We start from the raw sequence: 19,472 nt of genomic DNA on the forward strand, positions 1-19,472 counted from the left end.
CACAGGGTTTAACTGAGATGATCCGTAACATATGCAAAGGGCTTCGAAGAGCGTGTGGCACACAGTCGGTGCTGTACCAGTGTTTCTATAGCGGCAGCAATGAGCTTACAGTTAAGGGTAGGGTGGCTGGGCTCTCTGAGCTGGAGTGGCTCGTGGTGCTGACTCTGGGGTGATGAGGCCCCGGGGGCGGTGAGGGAGAGAGTCGCTGAGGTGGAATGGAGGAACTGGGCACTGGAGATGAGAAGCCAACCAACTAGGAGGGCACAGGGTGGGCCGGTTGTGCCAAGGACGCTGAAGTCTCTCGGAGTGGGGGACTTGCGCTGGAGGGCAGGAACGCCCCCTCCACACCAGGCCGCCAGTTGTCCCTCCCCCCAGCCCTCCCACTAGCTCCAGGCAGCTGAGCTGCGTGGAGGGGAGGCAGAGGCCCAGACTGAGGCTGGAGATCCACGTCTGGCCACAGACACGGCCCTTGCTGGGGGCTGCAGCCCAAGGAGTCTGGTGGGCAAGTGGGCAAGCACCGGGGCAGCCTGGAAGAGAGCAGGAGGCCCGGGGCAGCCAGGAGCACCTCGCCTGCCTCGGAGCAGACTTGGTCTGATGACCACTGAGCTGTGATCGCTGCAGAGTCCCAGGTCCCCGGGGCCACTCAGCTATGCGGGAAGCTGGAGCCCGCTGAGCTGGCAGAGATGGTCTAGACTAAGCTCCCACTTTCCCAAGAGCAAACCTGAGCCCCAGTGAGGGGGGCTTCAAGTTCCTTGCCTGTTGCAGGCATGGGGACCCACTGTAAAGGGGAGGGCGCCCTCAGAGCAGCTAGAATGGAACCCCCATTATCCCTCCCACAGGCTCCCCCTCTGCTTATCACCAAATTGCCCCCCACACATACACACTCCCAGGCAGAGAGAACTCCAGAGCGCCTCTACTGAGCAGCAGCTTGTTTCCACTGGATAGGCAGGCCACTGAGAGTGTCTATGTGTTGGCCTCTGTCTGCAGCTCTCAGAGTGTATGGCATCTGTGTTTGTATTTCTGGGTATGTCTGTTCACTGAGTGTGTGTGTGTGTGTGTGTGTGTGTGCATGCACTCAGGGATTAGGATGACGGGGCCCAGGAGTCGGATGCAGGAGCTGGGAAGCCACACCTTCAGACCTCATCCTCAAGCCTTAGTTCCTGCTTGGGGAGTCTGTGAGGGGGCAGGGGTGGCCTGTGGGAGTGCCTGGGGTGGGGGTGGTAGCAGCTCTTTGGGCTCTGGGGAGGCAGAATTCAGCTGGCAGAAGCCGAGAGCTTTCAGGGTAGTGAATAAGCCGGCACTGAGTAATGGTGGTGTGGGAGGTTCCCTGAGGATAGGGAGAGGGCTGGGGATAGAGAGCATGCTAGAAGTGTTGGGGGCCTCAGAGTTGGCCCAGACTTTCAGGGACGGAGGGGGAACAGAAGGCTAAGATTAAGGGGAACAGAGGGGTTCACAGTGAGGAGCGAAGAGCCAGACTGAGCAAACAAGGGACTCAATCCCACCTGGAGGACAGGGGCCGGGACTAGCGGCTACTGCCTGGACTGAAGCCCCGACTCCCTCGCCCAGGGGCTCTTGAGCGCTTGGACCAGGAACCTGGGCTCGGGAGGCCTGGCAGCTGCCCCCGGGCCAAGCAGCTGCTCCTGGGGAACACGGATGTCCCAGATCCATGGACTGAGCTGGGGGTGGGCGCGGGGGGAGGCCAGCAGACCTGAAGGGCCTTCAGACAGAGACTCCCCTTTCCAGGGGCTCTCGCCTCCCCCTGCTGAGGACCACCCTCCTTGGGCCCCAAGCTTGTTGATGATTAGCCGGGTAGTAAGAATCAATTACTATATAGTTTTAAATAGTCAAACATCTATACCTTCCTGTAAGCGGACATTCTGATGTAGGGGAAACATGGGCTTTTCAGTCTGACAGATCTGGGCTTGAACCCCAGCTTTACGTGTTACAACTGAGTAAACCAGGGAAAGTTCCTTCAGCTCTGTGAGCCCTGGTTTCCTCACGGAGTCCTGGGCTCAGGACCGCAGCAGCTCTCAGGGTTGAAGTGAAGGCTCACTGGATTAGCGCAGGGAAAGTGCTTAGCACAGAGTCACTGGTCACTCAAGAGTGACCAGAACCCCTGGGCAGCAGGTGGCTTCTCAGGGGAGTGACTTAATCCCAACCCCAAAACAAAGAACGGCCATATCACAGATCAGCGGACCATCTTTCAGAGACCTCTGGCTCTTCTGACAGTAACTTCTGAGCACGTTCCCATTTTCACCTCCACAGACCACAGGTAGTTGAGTGAGACAGTAGGTCGAGGAGTTCAGAGACAACAACCCGGTTAAACCTGTCCCTGCATTCTGACAGCTGAGGCCTGGAGAGGGGCCCACCCTCCCAGGGTGCCCAGCCAACCAAAGTTGAGAGTGTTGGTCATCTGAGGCTTAGCCTCTACTGTCTGCCTCTGCCCCCAAATGCTTCTGGCCTAGGCTCCCAGAGAGAGACCACAAGGCCTCTCCTGCCACAGGCAGGGCAGTGGGGGGGGGGCCCTGATCGGGGTCATGGGCAGCTGAATGACAGTGGTCAGGGTCCTTCCTGGGTGAGGAAAGCATGGTTCTGGTCTGGCATGGGCCACAGACTCCCTCCCTGAGCTTTCTCATTCTAAGCCTCAGTTTCCCCTGTCCGTCAACCGAAGGGATTGAACTAGGTGATTTCTACCAGCTCAGCAGCCCGGGGTGCTCACTAAACGAAGGAGTGTTCTAGTGCTAACAGCTTAAGATTCGGAGCGATGACCTTCCCTCCTGCTCAGGCAGTGAGGTCGAGGGTTGGGCTTGGGACGAAGTAGAAAGGCTTGAAGGATTCGGGAAAGCAAGAGCATCATTCCAAAGGTTTCTGCTTCTGAAATTAAATACCCCAGACGTGATGGAGCCTGGAAGGGCCGCACAGTACAATTCATTGGCCAGAACCACTCACATGGCCCCACCTAATCACAAATTGGCCAGGAAGTGCAGTCTTAACAGGTGTTCAGAAGGGGGAGACCCAAAAAGATCTGATGAACAGAAGCAATGACACCCCACGCCCACAGAGCCCGCCAAAGCACCTGCCGCAAAACAGCCCCAGCCGGAGGGCCACAGTCCGCCAGAGGGAGGTGGTGGCCCAAACTGAACGGTGACAGCTGAGCGACCTAGCACCTCTACCCTTTACACCGCAGATCCCAGTCAGCCCCGGGGGGAGACCCCCACCGGCCCTAAGCCCTTTCTCTGCCTGGGTGGGGGACTCCGGGAGTAGTTTTATCTTCCAGAGTCAACTCTGCCTCCCAGAAGATTAGAATCATTCACTGGCAATTAGCCCTTGGAAGCTCAGCCCCTGCTTGGTGCTGGTGTTGCCCGGAGTGTCCTAAGCCAAGGAAGGAGAACAGCGAGTTTTCGAGACACACACAACAAGGGGCAGCTGGCCCCATCCTCTGTTGTTGACGTTTGAGCGGTGTAATGCTGCCGACAGGAGCTTCTCTATAGGGCCTGAGCAGAGTTCAAGCCCGGCTCCAGCCGCAGAAGGAGCAGTTAGCAAACCTAGCCTGAGGCTAGGCTGAGAGCTCTGGCTGCAGGGCGAGAACACCAGGTTTCGAGTCCTGACACTGCCACGGCCTCTCAGGGGCCTTGGGTGAATTTAGTTACTCTTTGTGTTTCAATATCTTCACCTGTAGAACAGGGATATAACAGTAATACCTCACCTCATGCCATAAAAACTACATTAGATGTTATTGCAAACGGAGAGGCCAGGCAGAGAAAGGCTGTCCCGAGTGAGGAATGTGCCGTCCCTCCCTGGCACTAGCCTTCGCTTCCACTCACCCAGTCATCAGATTCTCTCCAGCCCCACGGTGTGCAGGCTTTGGACGCTCAGGAAGGACAATTCAGGTCTCAGCCCTGTGTTGCTTCTGCCTGCGGGACAGAGCAACTGTTCTGTTTCCAAACTCTATCTGACCAGCCTCTCCAGATCTGAGACCTTTGGGCCTCCTTCTCTGGCAACCAGCATAATGACAACATGGCTAACATTTATTGAATTCTCAGTGTGTTCCAGGCACTATGCTAAGCACTTGATTCAGCTGAAAGCATCTACTCATCATTACACCCTACGAGGTGCATTCTGTTACAGTGTTCACACCGGAGCGCAGAGAGCCCGCTTGTCCAGGTCATGCTCGTTGCTCATCCTCGTGCTCCCACCTGTGGTACCACCAACCCATTACTCCTCTCTCATCCCCACTCAGAGCCCTTTTCTGACATTTTTTCACAGTTCTAACACAGCTCCAGAGCTCTGATCTCGTCCTTCGAGGGCCTTTATACCTGTGATTCCATGTTACAGAATTCTCAAACAGAAGTCATAAATCTCTAGATTCTAATTACGTTGCCCTTGCTTCTGCATGCACTCCCAGAATTCTAGAATCCAGTGATAGATCCCAGAACCAAATACAACTAGAGAATCCTAGAAAGGAATTCTAACACCCAGTGATTGGGCTTTCAAGTCCAGTTCAATAGTGGAATCCTGGGGGTGGGATGGGGGTAGGGTTGGAATCTAACAGAAAGCCCAGTCTATAAAGGACCTTGGGTCTGCTCCAGCCTGTGTAGAGACTGTCCCTTCTCACTGGCCATCTGAAACATCAGGGCTCTTCACTGTCACGTGGCCACTCACTCTAGGGCCTCATCTGACGTTCAGGAAAGTTAATGTCACAGCCGTGCCTACCAGAGCCTAGGCCTCGGATACCCAGGCCAGGTGGCAAGGTCATGAGGTCCTGGTCCTGGCTCTTGGGTAAATGGCTGGACCTCTCTGGGCTTCAGTCCCCTTCTCTGGACAAGGAGGGGCTTGAGCAGATGATTTCTAAGGCTTCTCCCACTTGAAGGTTGGAGGAAATTTGTCTCAATTCCAAGAGCAGACATCTGCCCTGATGATGGTCATTTGATGAGCACCCAGGCACACGCCGAGCACTTCACAGCCATTCACTCGCTTAATTTAATTAATGCAGGAAGGCTTCCTGGAGGAGAGGGGGTGGAGGGACTGTGTCTGTCTGGAGGACTAGAGAGAGGATGGCCACCAGAGACCACAGGGGCTGAGAGGGGAAACGATGGGCAGACTCTTCCCTTACGGGATGGGCTGTGCTAACCGGAGGCAGAAGCAAGGGGTTTGGCCAAGACGGCCGCTGCCCTCCCAGGTACCCAACGTGGCCCGAGAACCGAGGTGGTGGAAGCCGCGGGCCCCGCTGACCGTCCCTCCCGCTCTGTGCCCACAGGACGACCGTGAGCTCGCGCCGCCATGCGGCCGCGTCGGCGGCAGGACGGAGCCTGACGCGTGCCCGGCGCCCCCAGGCCCATGTCGCCCCCAGAGAAGAGCCGAGGCCCGGCGGCCCGGGCGACCGCGGGCCGCGCTCGGGGCCGACTGCCCGGCCTGCCGTCGCCGGCGCTCTTCTGCGCCTGCGGCCTGTGCGTGCTGCTGGCGGGCGTGAACGTGACGCTGGTGGGCGCCTTCGCCTCCTTCCCGCCGCGGAGCAACGCGCCGCTCGTGGTGGGGCCGGCGCTGCTGGCGCTGGCGCTCGGCTGCTTCGCGGCCTGCTGCGTGTGTAGCCGCCGCGGCCCCGCGCCCCGTCCGCGCTCGGCGGCGGCGTCAGGTCCGGGCCGGGGCGGCGGCGGCGGCGGGCCGGTGGCGCTGGAGATGGAGAGCAGCGAGCGCACGGCGCAGGACACCACGGCCGTGCAGCTCAGCCCTGCCGCCTCGGCCGCGTCCTCGGGCCGCTCCAGCCCCGGCCCCTTCGCCTTGGACGCGCCCGCGCCCGCAGCCGTCTACGCGCCTCGCACCGAGGGGGTCCAGCTCAACTTGCCCCGGGAGCGCGTCGCCCCCTAGCGGAGCCCGTGCCGGGCCCTGACGCCCCGGCCAGGCACCCTCCGTTCGGGGCCACTGATGATGAAAGAGGAGTTGGAGAGAGGAAGGAGGAGAAGGAAGAAAAGAAAAGAAAAAAAATTTCCCTATGGGGCCGGTGCTGGGCACAGGTGGCCTCATCTGTCCCGCGTCTGGAACTTCTGGAGGGGAGGCTGTGACAGAGAAGAGGCACACTCACCAAAGGAGGGAGCAGTGCCTTGGCCCTTTCGGTGGGGTCCTTTACCTCACTCCCCCGACTCTCTGAAACGCGCCCCTGGACCTTCCATCCCTCACACCACCACCCGTGGCGCGTGGACACTGTGAACGGAGCCGCTCTGAGAGGGACGAACTCCCAGCAAGGCCCCTGACCCCAAGGGGTGGGAGGAAGCAGGGGCAGAGAGGAATGTCAGCCTGGGCTGTCTCCTGTCCCCGCACCCTGTGAAAGGCCACCAGCTTCGCCTTCTCCTCCCTGCTCTCCTTGTCTCTACCCCCAACATGATCACTTAGGATTAGGGGGGGCAGTCCTGATTTGAGCCAGGATAGTCTCCTAAGGGGGAGCTGGGTTGAGCACCTCCCTGACTGGGAGAGCAGGGGGAGCTGCGGGGGATATACGGACAGGGGTGAATGGTGAGCCGGCTCCTCCAGGAAGTCCTCAGTGTGATCTGCACTGTGCTCTCCCGATGTGCCTCACTCCTCAATAAAGCACCTTCTTTGAGTCAAGTCCTCTGTGATGGAGGGAAGGGGCTGACCGCGGAGCTTTGGGCAGAGCACCCTTGATTCCGGGGTCCTCCCAGCCAAGTGCTTCATCTGCCTAGCACCAGCCCCTCTTGGAGACCTGGAAGGGGACCCCAGGGGAGCGGAGTGTGTGACTGTGAACATCCGTGGGAACAGGTGTGAGAGTGGGGCCTGGTTGCATACATGAGTGTGTCTGTGCGTGGGGTTGCCTGGCTACGTGTATGAGATGGGGAGTGTGGGAGTATTTGGGTGACACTGTCTGACATCACCCATGAATGTGAGAGTGTGTGTGGGTGTGTGTGGTGGTGGCAAAGGGCTGAGTCACCCAGTGAGAAGGGTGAAAGAAGGGCTCCCCAGGGCTATGCAAAGCCTACAGCTTTCTCTTGGCCAGCCTGTGCTCTGCCCAGGTGGACCAGGGCATCTGGTAGAGGGATGGAGTCTGCCTCACAAGAAGAAGCAAGGTTCCTGGGGCCTGGGGGGGGGGTGGAGTACCGCAATCCTGGCCTTCCCCTCCTGTCACTGCGGGGACCCGGAAAAGCAGGGCCCAGTGAAGGTGGTGCACCCCTTGTTGGCCATAACTCCCTGCCCAACCACCTTTGGCTTCATCGGCATTGCTTTTCTTTCCAGGGTGGGCTTTACGGCTCTTCTGCCCTGGTCTGGGACTTCCCACCAGCCCTGGGAAGGGCTGACCCCCTCTCTGCCTCCGACCCCTCCCTTCCTCTGAAGCCCTCTCTGCCTCTGCCTCTCCTGCTGTGTCCCCCGCCCACTGACCTGGAGAAGAGGCATCTATCTCCATAGGTGCTAAGCAGGTCATCTCTATTAATTCACATGGATCGATGGGCTCTAACCTTTAAAGAATCCAGCCCCTGGAGCCAATGACCTCTCCTCCGAGCACTTTCCCACCCCCACAGTGTGTGTGTGTGTGTGTGTGTGTGTGCGCGCGCGCGCGCGCACATTCTCACGCACACACATGCAAGGAAGGCTGCCTTCCCTGGCTGCAGTCCTGTCTCGTCTCTTCAGGATCACTGGTCTGCAGCTTCAGACGCCACCTGCTGCCGCCTTGGTAGAGCAGGAGGCGAGGGGGCCGCCGCCTCGGACCGGACTGTGGTCTGACCACCAACCTTAGGAGCAGGCACCCCAGATTCTAGCCCAGTGTGCTCGGCCCAGCCCGAACCCCTCTCCCACCTGCAGGCAGAGGCCTGGAATTACATCACCAGGGCTCCTTCCTCTTCTCCCTGCCAGAAAGGACTTCCAGATCCAGCCTGGGAGCCTGGCTGCCGGGGAGAAAGCGTGAGCATGTGATGAGCACTCAAAGCAGTGGGCCACAGGTGGATGGTGTGAGTGAATAGAACGGGGGGGGGGGGTGCACCAGGGGCAATATTGGCTCCCTGGAGTCTCCCTTCCACTGCCACCCCCAGCAGAAGGTCATCATTTGTCCCATCTGTGCCCCCTCCCCCTCCGCAGGCACACCGGGAGATAGTCTCCATACGCCAGGGTCCACTTTGCAATCACCCACCCCTAGCAACCACTCCCTCACCCCTCACCCCATCCCCCCATATCTCTCCGGTCCTGCTGCTCCAGGGATCTCCCCTCACACGCCTTCAGGCCCTTCTAGGGCAGTATACCCCTGAGGATCCAGTGAGGCCTGGGAGCACCCCACTCTCTCGCACAGAGGCTGGGCGATTGCTCTGTCCCCTTCCGTCTGCAGGCCCCTCTCAGGCGGGCTCCAGGGGGCCAGTCCGTGGAAAGTAAGGATAAGACTCTGACAGCACAGGGCAGCAAGCTCCCTGCCCTGGAGGAATTTGAGCAGGGATGAGTGTCTCCTGCAGGGACACTGCAGAGGGGCCCAGGGATGAGGGCCAGACCCCCTCCCCACTCCCTCCCTGGGACTCTGAGAATTGAGGCACCAGGGCCTGTCCTCAGCAGTCCAGGAGCTGGAGTGCAGGACACAAAGCTGATCCTTCTGAAAGGAGAGGTGCTTCCTGGGGCCTGCGGGGCTCAGGGGTGGCCAGGTGAGCCCCACTTCCCAGGCAGAACTCCTGATAGCGTGGGATGAGGGAGCCCACTAAGGAGCTGGGAACTTGGGTCTCCTCCCTTTCTTCCCACTGGAAGAAATGAGGGCAGCCACTTCGGACCATTAGTTACTAATGAATTAAACAATTCCTGAGCCCTACTGTGTACCCAGCACTGGGAATACAGCGGTGTGTCAGGCACGCTCTGGCCAGGGCAGGAAGGGCGCTATTCTACTTGGGGGAGACAGACAATAAAGAAGTAAGGAAGGAAACAAGACAAGAAGTATTAGCTAGTGGAAGTGCTATGCAGAAAATCACAGTAAGGTGTGACAGAGGGACTTGCTGAGTGGCTGGGGAGGTCTTCTCTGAGAGGTGACACTTAAGCGGAGCTCTGACCGACAAGAGTCAGCCATGCAGAGGTCTGGGGCAAGAACATTTCAAGCTCAGGAAATGGCCAGTGCAAAAGGCCTCAGGTGAGAATGAACTTCGCCTCTGTGTGTCGGGCCAAGAAAGAAGGGCTGCAGGGACGGGGTGGGAGATGAAGTTGGGGGAGGGGGGAAGGGGCCTGTTGCTCAGCTCACATACAGCTTCCTAAACCAGGGTGCGGGGTTGGGCTTTTATTCTCAGTGAAGGGGGAGCCACGGGAAGGTTTTAAGCAGAGAAGTGACATGGTCTGATTCATGATTGTAAAGACCGCTCTGCCTGCTGTGTGGAAAACAGCATGTTAGGGGCAAGGGGGCAAACGGGGGGTGGGTTGGGAGGTTGTTGCAGTGAGATATGCTGGGGCTGGGATGGGAGTGGTGGCTGAGAGTAGACAGATTCTCCACCTATTTCTGAGGTCTCCCTGTTGGGGAAGTTCAAGAGGAGTGAAGGAGAGAAATCCAGGAGGAACTTCTAGAATTTTGGTTTGAAGAGCTGGGCCTAGGAGCGGGGGGAGCCAGGGCTATGGTAAGGTGAAGTGTCCCTTAACCCAGTGGAGCTGTCCTGGAGTTGCTGGAGGCTCAGAAGAGGATACGTATTTAGAAGCCATTGGCATATGGGTGGTGGGGAAGCCATGAGTCTAGTTGAGGCAACTGAGGAGAGATGAAGACAGAGAACTCAGAATCTAGAATAGTCTGGAAACCTCTGGATCTAGGGGCGGGAAAGAGCCCTGAATTGCCCAGCTCTGAATCTCACCCAACATTCTGCTGATACAAGTGCCTTTCTGATGAGGTCGGTGGCCTAGGAGTTGGGGATTTGGGAGAAATGAGTGCAATGCGAGCTCCAAAAGGTTAGCCCTTCTAGCTTGTTCACTGCTCTGCACGCAAGTACTCACCCGGCGCAAGTTAGGTACGCATTAGATATCTGTTGAATGATCGAATGAATAAAAGGTGTGGATCTTATCCCATGGCTAAGACCAGAGGTCTCTGGTAATAGGTTATAATTAAGATGCCTGTTCTGGGTAGAAAAGGAGAAAATCTCCTTACGTGTGTGGGAGTTCCCCTGGCCAATTCCTGTTTTCTGCTTCTTTGTGGGAGGCAGGGTGACATAGGAATATAGAGCTGGCTAGATGGGCATTGATGGATGCCCCCAAGGGCCAGGCTCCCAAAAGTAGGAAATGGCCAAGAGAGATTGGCTAAGCCTGAGGAAATGGGCACTGCTAAGGAGTGCCACCAGAGGGCACCCTGGGCACATGACAGGGGATAGAGACTGCTCAGCCCCGCCAGGCTGCACAACTTTGCCTTTTCCCCTTCTGAGGGCTAAAGCCCTGAGGAAGAGCGGGGTAGCAAGGAATTGGGCATATAAGGGGTAGGGGGTGCTAAGTCACCCAAATTTACTGACCCCCTCCAACCCTGAAACCTGACCTTACCACAGTGGGAGGCCTGACTCCAGACAAAGACAGCCTTTATCAAGGTCACAGGTAAGTCCAGAGTCTGGTCATAGACTGAACCTTCACCTTGATCTCAGACTGACCCCTCACCCCAGTCCATACTGAGTCCTGACCTAAATCTGGTTACACTCTGAGCCTTGACCCTGCCTGGTCCCTACACCAAATCCTGATCCTGATCTCAGACTGAGTTTTGACTCAGTCCATAGACTGAACCCTGATTTTTATCAAAGATTGAACTCTGACCTGGGCACAGACTGAGTCTTGATCATTTACATATAATAAGCCTTTATTCTGGTGACAGACTGAATCCTGACACTGATCCATACACTGAGCCAGGAATCTGGTCCCAAAGTGAACTGTGACCCTGATCCATACATTGAACCCTGAGACCCTGGTCAAGACTGAATTTTCATCATGGTCACAGACTGAGTCAGGTTTCAGCCCCAGAAGGAAATAACTCCTAGAAATACTTTTGAGGGTATGAGAAGGACTTCTGGGTCTCTGAATGGTCCAGAAACTCCTGGACATTGGACCCCTGAGAGGCCAGGCAGAGAAAGGCTGTCCAGGACATGAGGAAGGAAGGACAGCTGGGCCCTCTCCAGATACCCTTGGAGCTCCGGGTGGGTCTGCCTGCCTGCTGGAGTGTCTGGGGGCCCCCAGGCTGGGAGTTTCTTCCATCTGCACTTCTGACTCCCAAGGAATCTTACGCAAGTCCCTTTTGTGGTCTGCCCCTTGTTGCCTTTCAGGGACAATCTAAGGAGAAAGTGTCCTTCCATGGACCAGGCCATGACTGAGGGCTGGCGGGAGGAGAAGCCCCTTCACTCTGGGAGCTCACTCTGGCTGGTCACTCCAAATAGGCAAAGAAAATGTGAATCATGCCCAAGGTGGTACCAGCCAGGCCTCAGCCTCCGGTTGGCAGGGGCCCGTGAGCGTGAAGGAGGTGTGGATCAGGAAGGAAAAGTCCCAGATGTCCCTGTACCTTCCTGGGGTCTGTTGCGTGTGAGGGCGGGGAGGTGCCCAAGGGACCACACACCTGTGCCCAGGGCACACGGACCAATTCGGTTTCTGCCCTACTCAGGGCTCAGCCTGGGCGCCTTGCCCTGCAGACACAAGCTGGCCTCTACTGGGCCCAGTGGCCAGCTCACCTTGGGAGGCGGTGAGGCCGGGAGTGGGGGCCAAGCCAGGCAGGAGCCTGGGCGGGGGAGGGGACGGCTCTAGTCAAAAAACGCTGACGCCAAAGACAATGAGCTCTCCGAGGCTGAGGCAACTCATTTGGTCCCGGCCACGCTTTATTAAATTCTCATAAACCTGTCAGGGGGGACAGGGCTCGCTTCAGTTTACCTCATTAGCCCGACACAATGACAGTGGGGGGGGCAGAGGGAGGAGGCGGCAAGGGGAGGCACTTGCTCAGTGCTGAGAACTGAGCTAGCCGGGAAGATAATTGAATTAAGTGGCTTTTGTTAATGGTTTTTAAGACTCCGAAGTGTAAATAACATTTAGGGGCTTTCTTTTAATGGTGCTGGGGTTTTAGAGACCCAGGGAGCTTAGAGGAGGCCCAGCAGGTCCCTGCCCGGCTCCCCCACCCCAGGGGAGCCGGCAGGGGCGGCCCTGAAGTTAGACTGGGAGGAGCGAGGGGAGGGGCCAGAGAAGGTACGACAACTTTCCGGTGGTCTTTGAACAGTGACGGCTGGGCGACGTGAGCAAGGGATGGCGGGGGGCGACCGTGATGACCTGCCCAGGCTGGGATGCCACCACTGGACAAAATGGCCAGGGAGGTCTCTGGAGTGTTGCTGGAGCCATGGCTCGGGAATGTTCAGGGGCCCGGGCTTCCTGGGGCACCCAGTGCTCATTCCTCACTGACGGTCTGGGACTCTTGAGTTTAAGGCTTTACCGCTTATTGCCCGTGGGAGGGGCTCCCCTGGCGGGCGGTGAGCACCTCATCCCGGCACAGGTGGGAAAGCTGTGCTGGTGGCATACACTAGACCCCAGGCCTCCTAGGGGAGACTGGACTTGAACTGACCTCGAAGAGCCTGCACAAAGGGGTGGCGAGCTTGCTTCTCTAGGGGCACAAGGAAGGGCCTGCGGGACCTGTGCGAAAGGAAACAGACCACTCGGCAAGTTGTTTTAGAACCCAACCCCTGGCTTTCCTCAGTGACAGCCTCTCCCTCCCTGCAGACGTGACCCGGTCCAGGGCTTCGCTGGGCTGGAGGCAGAGGCCTCTGACTAGACCCCAAGGAGCTGGAGGTGGGATGGGGTAGGACTGGCCCTGGGCCAGCCCACAAAGGGTTAAGGCATTAATCGCCCTGCGTGCGACAAAGGGAAGTGAGTTTTCTGATCCAGAAAGGATCAGTCCCTGGGACGCCCCATCAGACCCTCCAGCGTGAAATTACACCCCAGCAGGGGTGCCCCCCCCCCAACTACCCGCCTAGGCCTGGCACAGGATTAGGGCCTGGAGTCATCAGTTTAATAGATCCCACCTCCCCTCCCTACCCCCTCTCCCCGAGGAGGCTTCAGTCCTGCCTCCAGGCCTGGGCCAACCTCTTTACTCACCCACCGTCCACCTGGCTATGGATGGTCTGGTCATTCTGGGCTCACCCTTGGTCTGGTCATTCCATCAGTCTCCTTGGCTGAACCCTGACCCCACCCCTATTTAGTTTCTTCATAACCCTCAATCAGCCCCCCAGATGTACTTGTCTCACTGCTTATCTGTGTGTCGTCTGTCTCCCCACTAGCACTCGATGCCTTTGCAGCAGAGCCAGTCTTGTTCGGCACTGTCTCCCCAGGGCCCGGCCCTGTCTGGCCGGTAGACAGCGCTCCATCAAATGAGCTGACTGAGGTGCCTCCCATCCACTCACGAACACCGGGCTGTGGGCCCTAAACTCTGGGCGTCGGTACTCCAGACGGAGAGGTAGGAGCAGAAGCCTGGGCCGAGCCAGGGCCGTGGCCTCCAGAAGGACCGGGGGCTGAGCTGGTGCTCTGTCCTCGGGCCCGGCTGCGTCTCTCACGGATGCTGTGAGTAAGAGGGAGAAGGGAGAGGCCCTACGTGGCCAGAGGGTGCTCACTCATCCTTGGGTGCCATCCCTGGAGACCCTCGCACCCACGTCCTCGGGCTGCTGCTAGGCCTTTGGCACACGAGTGCCTCTAAGCCCCACCCGCACCTACAGCTGGGCACACCCAGCATGGGGAGAGGTCCTGGATGGAACAGTTGAGGAAACCGCGGCGGGGGCGGGGGGAGTGTGATATCACACAGGGGAGAAAACCCAGCAGGACATTCAGAAACCAAGACTGTCCAAGGCAGGCAGGCAGCCTGTATAGACTACCCTCCAACCTCGGCGCGGGACACGGAGGCCCCCGGAAAGCCAGGGCTTGCCCAAGGCCACACAGCAAGGGCAGGCAGGGCTCAGGTGCCTGAGGTTCAGAGCTCGTCCTTCGCGCCGCAGCCCCAGTCTTTGACAAGAACGGTGTTTAGGTTGAACACCGGCTCTGAGCCAGGCTGTGGGCCGTGCCAAGTCCTGCTCGGGCATTCTGTCTGGCTGTGGCTGAGAGGGCAGATGAGAGGAAGGGGCTTCCTGTCTCCTGGTGTCATCAGGCAAGGCTCCCTGGAGAGGGTGCCTTGTGAATGGGTTCTGAATAACAAATGGGCTTTCCCCAGGGGGGTCAGCAGGAGCGAACATGTGGGAAAGGGCAGCATGAGTATGTGAGGTACCACATGGTTTAGTTGGACGTCCCAGAGCAGGACGAATGGATATGTTCTATGGGCACAGCCCCCCAACCCCACCCCAGACCAGGCCTGATGAGAGGGTGGCGGATTTTGGCTCAGTATGAAGAACTCCACGACAGTCAGTCCTGGTAATGAGCTTCCCGTCCCTGCAGATTGGCGAGCAGGGGCTAGTGTGGGTGAGTCCTGCCCAGATGGGGACTGAACTAGAGCCCCCTGCCGATGTCCGTTCTCAGAACCTGCAGCGGGGACCTCCAGACCGTCCCGAAGGCCCGTCCTCCAGCAGGCAACCTGCCACCCCCACCCTTATCCATTCCCCTGGGCGCAGCAGCGTTCTGATGGCTGGAATGGGGGAGAAGGAGATGAGGACACAGGCAGAGAGCCTCCTCTTCCAGCAACCCCGGGTCCTGCCTGTGTATCTTCCACCCAGCCCAGTCTAAGGGACTTTAGTCCAAGCCTGACTTAAAAACAGGACGAAGACCCTGAGCGGGACTTTTCCCATATGCCACAGTCCGAGAGGCAGATGGGGGCCGCCCAGTCTTTCTCTAGGTGGCTTCCGGAGAGCAGACTGTAGGGGAGCCTGAATGAGGGAAGCCTAGCAGGCCACCCCATCCGAGCTGCTTCCAGAGGGCCTGGCTGTGCCGGGGAGAGGCCCCAGGGTCTGAGGATGTCCTGTACCTTCTGAAAGAACTGAAACTCCCTTGCATCTGTCCCATGTTGTCAAGCATCCACCTCAGCCTGCCCCGGATTCTTCCTGAGGTAATGGAGCTCCTGTTTCTGGAAGTTCTCTCCTCCAAGAGAATCTTAAAGTGAAAACCAAAGTGTCTCCCCGCCCCCCCCCCCCCGGCTGCCCAGCACATCTGCATGGAGGCCAGGGGAGGGATGGGGTGACCTGTGACGGATCCGGGCTTCCAGGTCTGCCAGGCTGCTCAGGTGGAGATGGCAACAAAGAGCGGCTTTGTGCACACACGCTCACACTCACACGCACCCGCACACGCCCCACACAAGCTCTTTCCAAGAACAGCTCTCCAAGCCCCGTTGCCAAGATAAAGGAGCCACTGGGCAGTCAGCCCCTAGGAGGAAATATCGCTCCTGCGGCCTTTGTTGTTCAAAGGGCTTTGCGAAATCTCCAGACTCCTCTTGGACCCGATCCCGGGCTGAGGTGGCGGTTTTCCCGCAGCTGGAGAGGTAGGCAAGGACTGCTCGGCCTCCCGGGCCTGGCAGGGGGAGGAGAGCCCCAGGGGGCCCGGCTTGGAGTCCCGAGCGGCAGGGCAGCTTTAATTGTTCACTTCCATTCTTAGCTCCCTCGATTCCCACAAGCCTGGGGGTAGGCAGAGATCTCCCCATTTTATAGTGATAAAACAGAGGTTCAGAGAAGCCTACAGTTTATTAAACGTCCCCGCAGGGAATTAACGCTAGAAATGAAACTGACTTGGCTCTAGTCACAGACTTACCCCAGCCTTGGCCCCATTCTGAGCCCCAACTCTGACCTTTAATTGAGCTGTGTCTTGCCCTAGACCGAGCCTGCCGCTGGCCTCAGCTGATCCCTGATCCCAGCTACACAGAGAGCTTTGACCCCGGCCCCTAACAGAACTGCAGCCCACCCCGACGGATCCCTGATCCTAGCCTCGGATTGCCTCTCCTGTTTGCTGTAAGCCTCAGGAGGCCAGAGGCCCGTGCTTCTATTCACCCCTCTACCTTACATTTCTGTGTGTGACTACTCGAATAATTTCTGTTTTACCTCTTAGACTATATATAGGGCCAAGGGGCTGAGTCTGTCTTGTTTGCCAGCCCTTAGCATAGCAACAGCAATAAATAACAAGTATTTATTGAGCATTTACTAAATGTCAGGCTTTGTGCTAAGTGTTTTACGGATGCTATTTCATTTAACCCTCACAAAGAACCCTGAGGTAGGTGTTATCCTGAGTCCATTTTACAGATGGGGACACTGAGCCCCAAGGTCCCACTGGGGGGGCTTATACAAGTACAGAATGCTCTCAGTAGTCCCCTCACCCATCACATTCGGCTGCCTGGTGAGGGCTGCGGGCAGAGAGGTGCAAAATCAAAGTGCAGGCCCCTTGTTTAAAAACGAAGGATTTCAGAATGGCAACCTCAGAACATTCTAGGGCTTGAGGGCTTGACCACAGGTCACACGCCCATGAAGACAGCCCTGACAGGGAGCACGGTGTGTGAGGATGGACGTGTGGATGGGGGGACATGAGTGCCGGAGGAGCGGCTAGAGCCGAGGCGTTTGGGCACATCTTCCTCAGGCACAGGCAGCGGTCACGGTCCAGGGAGGCCCGCGTGTGGAGGGGAGTTGGTGCCACTCTCTGCGCGGTCAGGGGCGCCTGGCTGGAGCGTAAACTGAGAAGAACGCATGTCTGGGGGTGGGGCGAGTGTGTGGGGAACATCCAAGCAACAGACTGTGGGCTGCATGTCCGAGGACTCGTGTGGGAGTTGTGTCCCCGAGTAGGGGAGAGACAGACACCCGGAAACTGTGGAGTCCGGTGCAGAAGTCAGCATGTCCCATGTGCGTGAGAGAGAGGTTGTGTGTGTGTGTGGCTGTGAGGGAAAAGGTACGTGAGTAATTGTGAGTGCATGGGAGCGTGCGTGTGAATGTATGCGTGTCCCCACCCACCTTCCTGGGCTCCCAGGTGAAGATGTCCCCCAGGCCCGCCCCCAGGCTTTGTGGGGCCAGAACCTCCCAGAGACATTCCAGCCTGCCATAAGGTGGGCAGAGCCACGGAGCTGCCTCCTGGGCTGCTGGGGTGATCCCGGCCGGTGGTGTCAGGTTCCTGGGGCTGCCAGGCCCTCCCTCTGCAGCCCTCTGAGGGCCTTTGTTGGAAGTTCAGACAAACTTGTCAGGGGGGCGGGCAGGAGGCCACCTCCTAATCGGCTTTCCCAGAAGGGAGAGGAGAATGAGAGATTGGGGGTAGAGGGGGGTGGCGCTCCAGTCCCCGCAGCTCTGTGGGAAAGGGGGGGAGGGGCAGGCCTAGACCTACCGGCCCTAAAGGGGTCCATCCCCCACGAACTCTCAGAAGGTTCTCTGTCCCCTGGGCCCCTGAGGAACCAGACCCCTGGGTGCAAAGAACACCGGGGCCAATGCCTAAGAAAAGGAGAATTTGGGGGGAAGTTTGGGGAACCCCCCCCCGCCCCTGCTGCCTTCTCATCTCACCCACCACCGGCTGTCCCCGCACCTGCTACATGCCAGGCACTCAGGCCCTCGGCCTCCTCCAAGGCTTTCTCCTCTGAGCCTCCCAGGAAGCAGGCTGGACATAGTTAACGATTCCCATTCAACAGAAGAGGATACTGAGGACCAGAGAGGGTCCTTAGTAAACAGCAAGCTGAGAGCAGCTTGTCCCAACTCCATAACAGAATCTTCTTTTCTTCATTGCATTTCCCTAAGGTCCCATCCTCAGAGTCATTCTGTTTGATCTCACGTAGTAACGAGGCTTCACTCGCCCTGTCTCTGTTAACAACCACCGAGGTTCAGTGCGTGGATTCCGAGGTAAGCCAGGGTCACACCTTGGTTCACTTATTACTAGCTGCGTGGTCATGGGCAAGCATTTAACCTCTCTGTGCCTCAGTTTCCTCATCTATAAAATGGAGATAATAGTACCTACCATGTAGAGTTGTGTGAGGATTGCGGGACTGAATATTTGTAAAGTACCAGGCACAGGGAAAGTGCTGTGTAGTATTTGTTAAAGAAATTAAAGTCTAGGTCAGCAGTGCAGGCAGACTGCCCTCCTGAGCCCTGTACACTCCAACATCTTCCCTTGAATAAATAGATTAAGGCTCCTGACTGCCACAAACAAGGCCGGACTGGGTTCAGGCTCCTTTCCTCACACACACCCCCGCCCAAGGGTCTCCATCTACCATGTGGCCAAACGAGAGACTCAGGAGCACCCTTGACCCTTCCCGAGCCTATAGTCACCACAGTAATTCTACTTCCTAAATTTCTCACTAATCTGACCCTTCTCCCCTGCCCTCTCCTCCCAGCCCACATGGACGCCACCCTCCTCTCACCAGGACATGACGACAGTCTCCCCTCTGGTCTCCCAGCCTCCTCATGAACCACCATACTGCAAAGAGACAGGAGGGCGGGTTTACTAAAATGCAGTCTGATCATCCCACGCCCCTGTTGGCGATAACTTTCAATGTCCCCCACGGCCCTTGGGCTGGAGTCCAAGCTCCCAGCTTCTCCTTCCATTCTCAGCCCCGGACTACCTCCCACCATCCTCAAGCCCCACCCAGACAGTCCCCTTGCTCCTCCAGGTTCAGGGGCTCACCCAGCCAGCTCGGTCCTACAACGTTGTATGTGCCCCGCCTCTCCCAGGACCCCCTTCTCTCTTGCCCTCCTGAGGAACACTGGACCTAGGAAGCACAGCTCAAAAGTCTTTCTCCCAACAGGGCTTCCTGGCCTCCCCAGGCTGAGCTGGGGACCCTTCTTCTGTACTCCCAGAGCTCTCTATTTTTTGAACCCTAAATCACCCTGTGTCATAACTGTCTTGAGAGCATGTTATCCTCCCTCATTTCTATGTCCTCGGCCCCCAGCCCAGGGACAGGCATAGGGCAGATGCTGGTAAGCGTTGAGTGGATGAGTGATTCGAACTGCAGGATTGCCGGGGCACCTTCCACACCTGGGAATGTGTGTACTGTGGGGCTGAAGTACGGAGGACGCACACAGTGGCTTGGGTCTGGGAGGAAGCACTGGGAGATTTGGGGCAGACATTTGATCTGCCAGCCTCTCCTAGGGAGATAGGAAGGCAAGGTGAAGGGGGGTACCCCCCTGCCCTAATCCTCAGCCACACTGGGGAGTGAGGAATGTGTCTCCTGAGGTCAGCAGCGACCGACCAGGGAAGTGGGGAGATCGGGGCCCTCCCCGTGGCCTGAGGCACCTGTCCTCTGGAAGCAGCAGGCAGCTCCCTGCACACCATTCACACTATTAGGACCTGCTGGGGTTCTACCAGGAAATCTCCGGAGGGGACTCTCACCGTTCCCAAACCCCAGCCCTGGACTGCACTACTCTTTCTGGCTCAGGGGCCCTGTGCAGACACTCTGGAGCCCCAGGGAAGGGCAGCGAAGGCTGAGTAGGGAAGCTGGCCTGTCATCTTTTTCTTGAAATGCAGCAGAAATACATAGACACACACACACACACACACACACACACACACTTAGGAATTCGTGGCACAGGTTCTCAGACATACATATAGACTTATGGGCTATAATCACACACACACACACACACACACACACA

At 57.8% G+C, this 19,472-nt stretch overlaps 1 protein-coding gene across 1 annotated transcript; it reads left to right on the forward strand.

The window, feature by feature from the left end:
* The first annotated feature begins 5,337 nt into the window (after positions 1-5,337).
* TMEM275 (transmembrane protein 275) lies at positions 5,338-5,865 on the forward strand. Its single transcript, XM_040626695.1, has one exon. It carries the CDS (start codon positions 5,338-5,340, stop codon positions 5,863-5,865), a length of 528 nt encoding a protein of 175 aa, XP_040482629.1.
* The last annotated feature ends 13,607 nt before the right edge of the window (positions 5,866-19,472 follow it).

The sequence above is a fragment of the Ursus maritimus genome, unplaced genomic scaffold, assembly GCF_017311325.1.
Source record: "Ursus maritimus isolate PB19 unplaced genomic scaffold, ASM1731132v1 scaffold_12, whole genome shotgun sequence".
Taxonomy (NCBI): Eukaryota; Metazoa; Chordata; class Mammalia; order Carnivora; family Ursidae; genus Ursus; species Ursus maritimus.

What these genes read in the sequence shown, in the direction of transcription:
- TMEM275 (XM_040626695.1), top strand. Translation starts at nt 5,338, where the DNA reads ATGTCGCCCCCAGAGAAGAGCCGAGGCCCGGCGGCCCGGGCGACCGCG.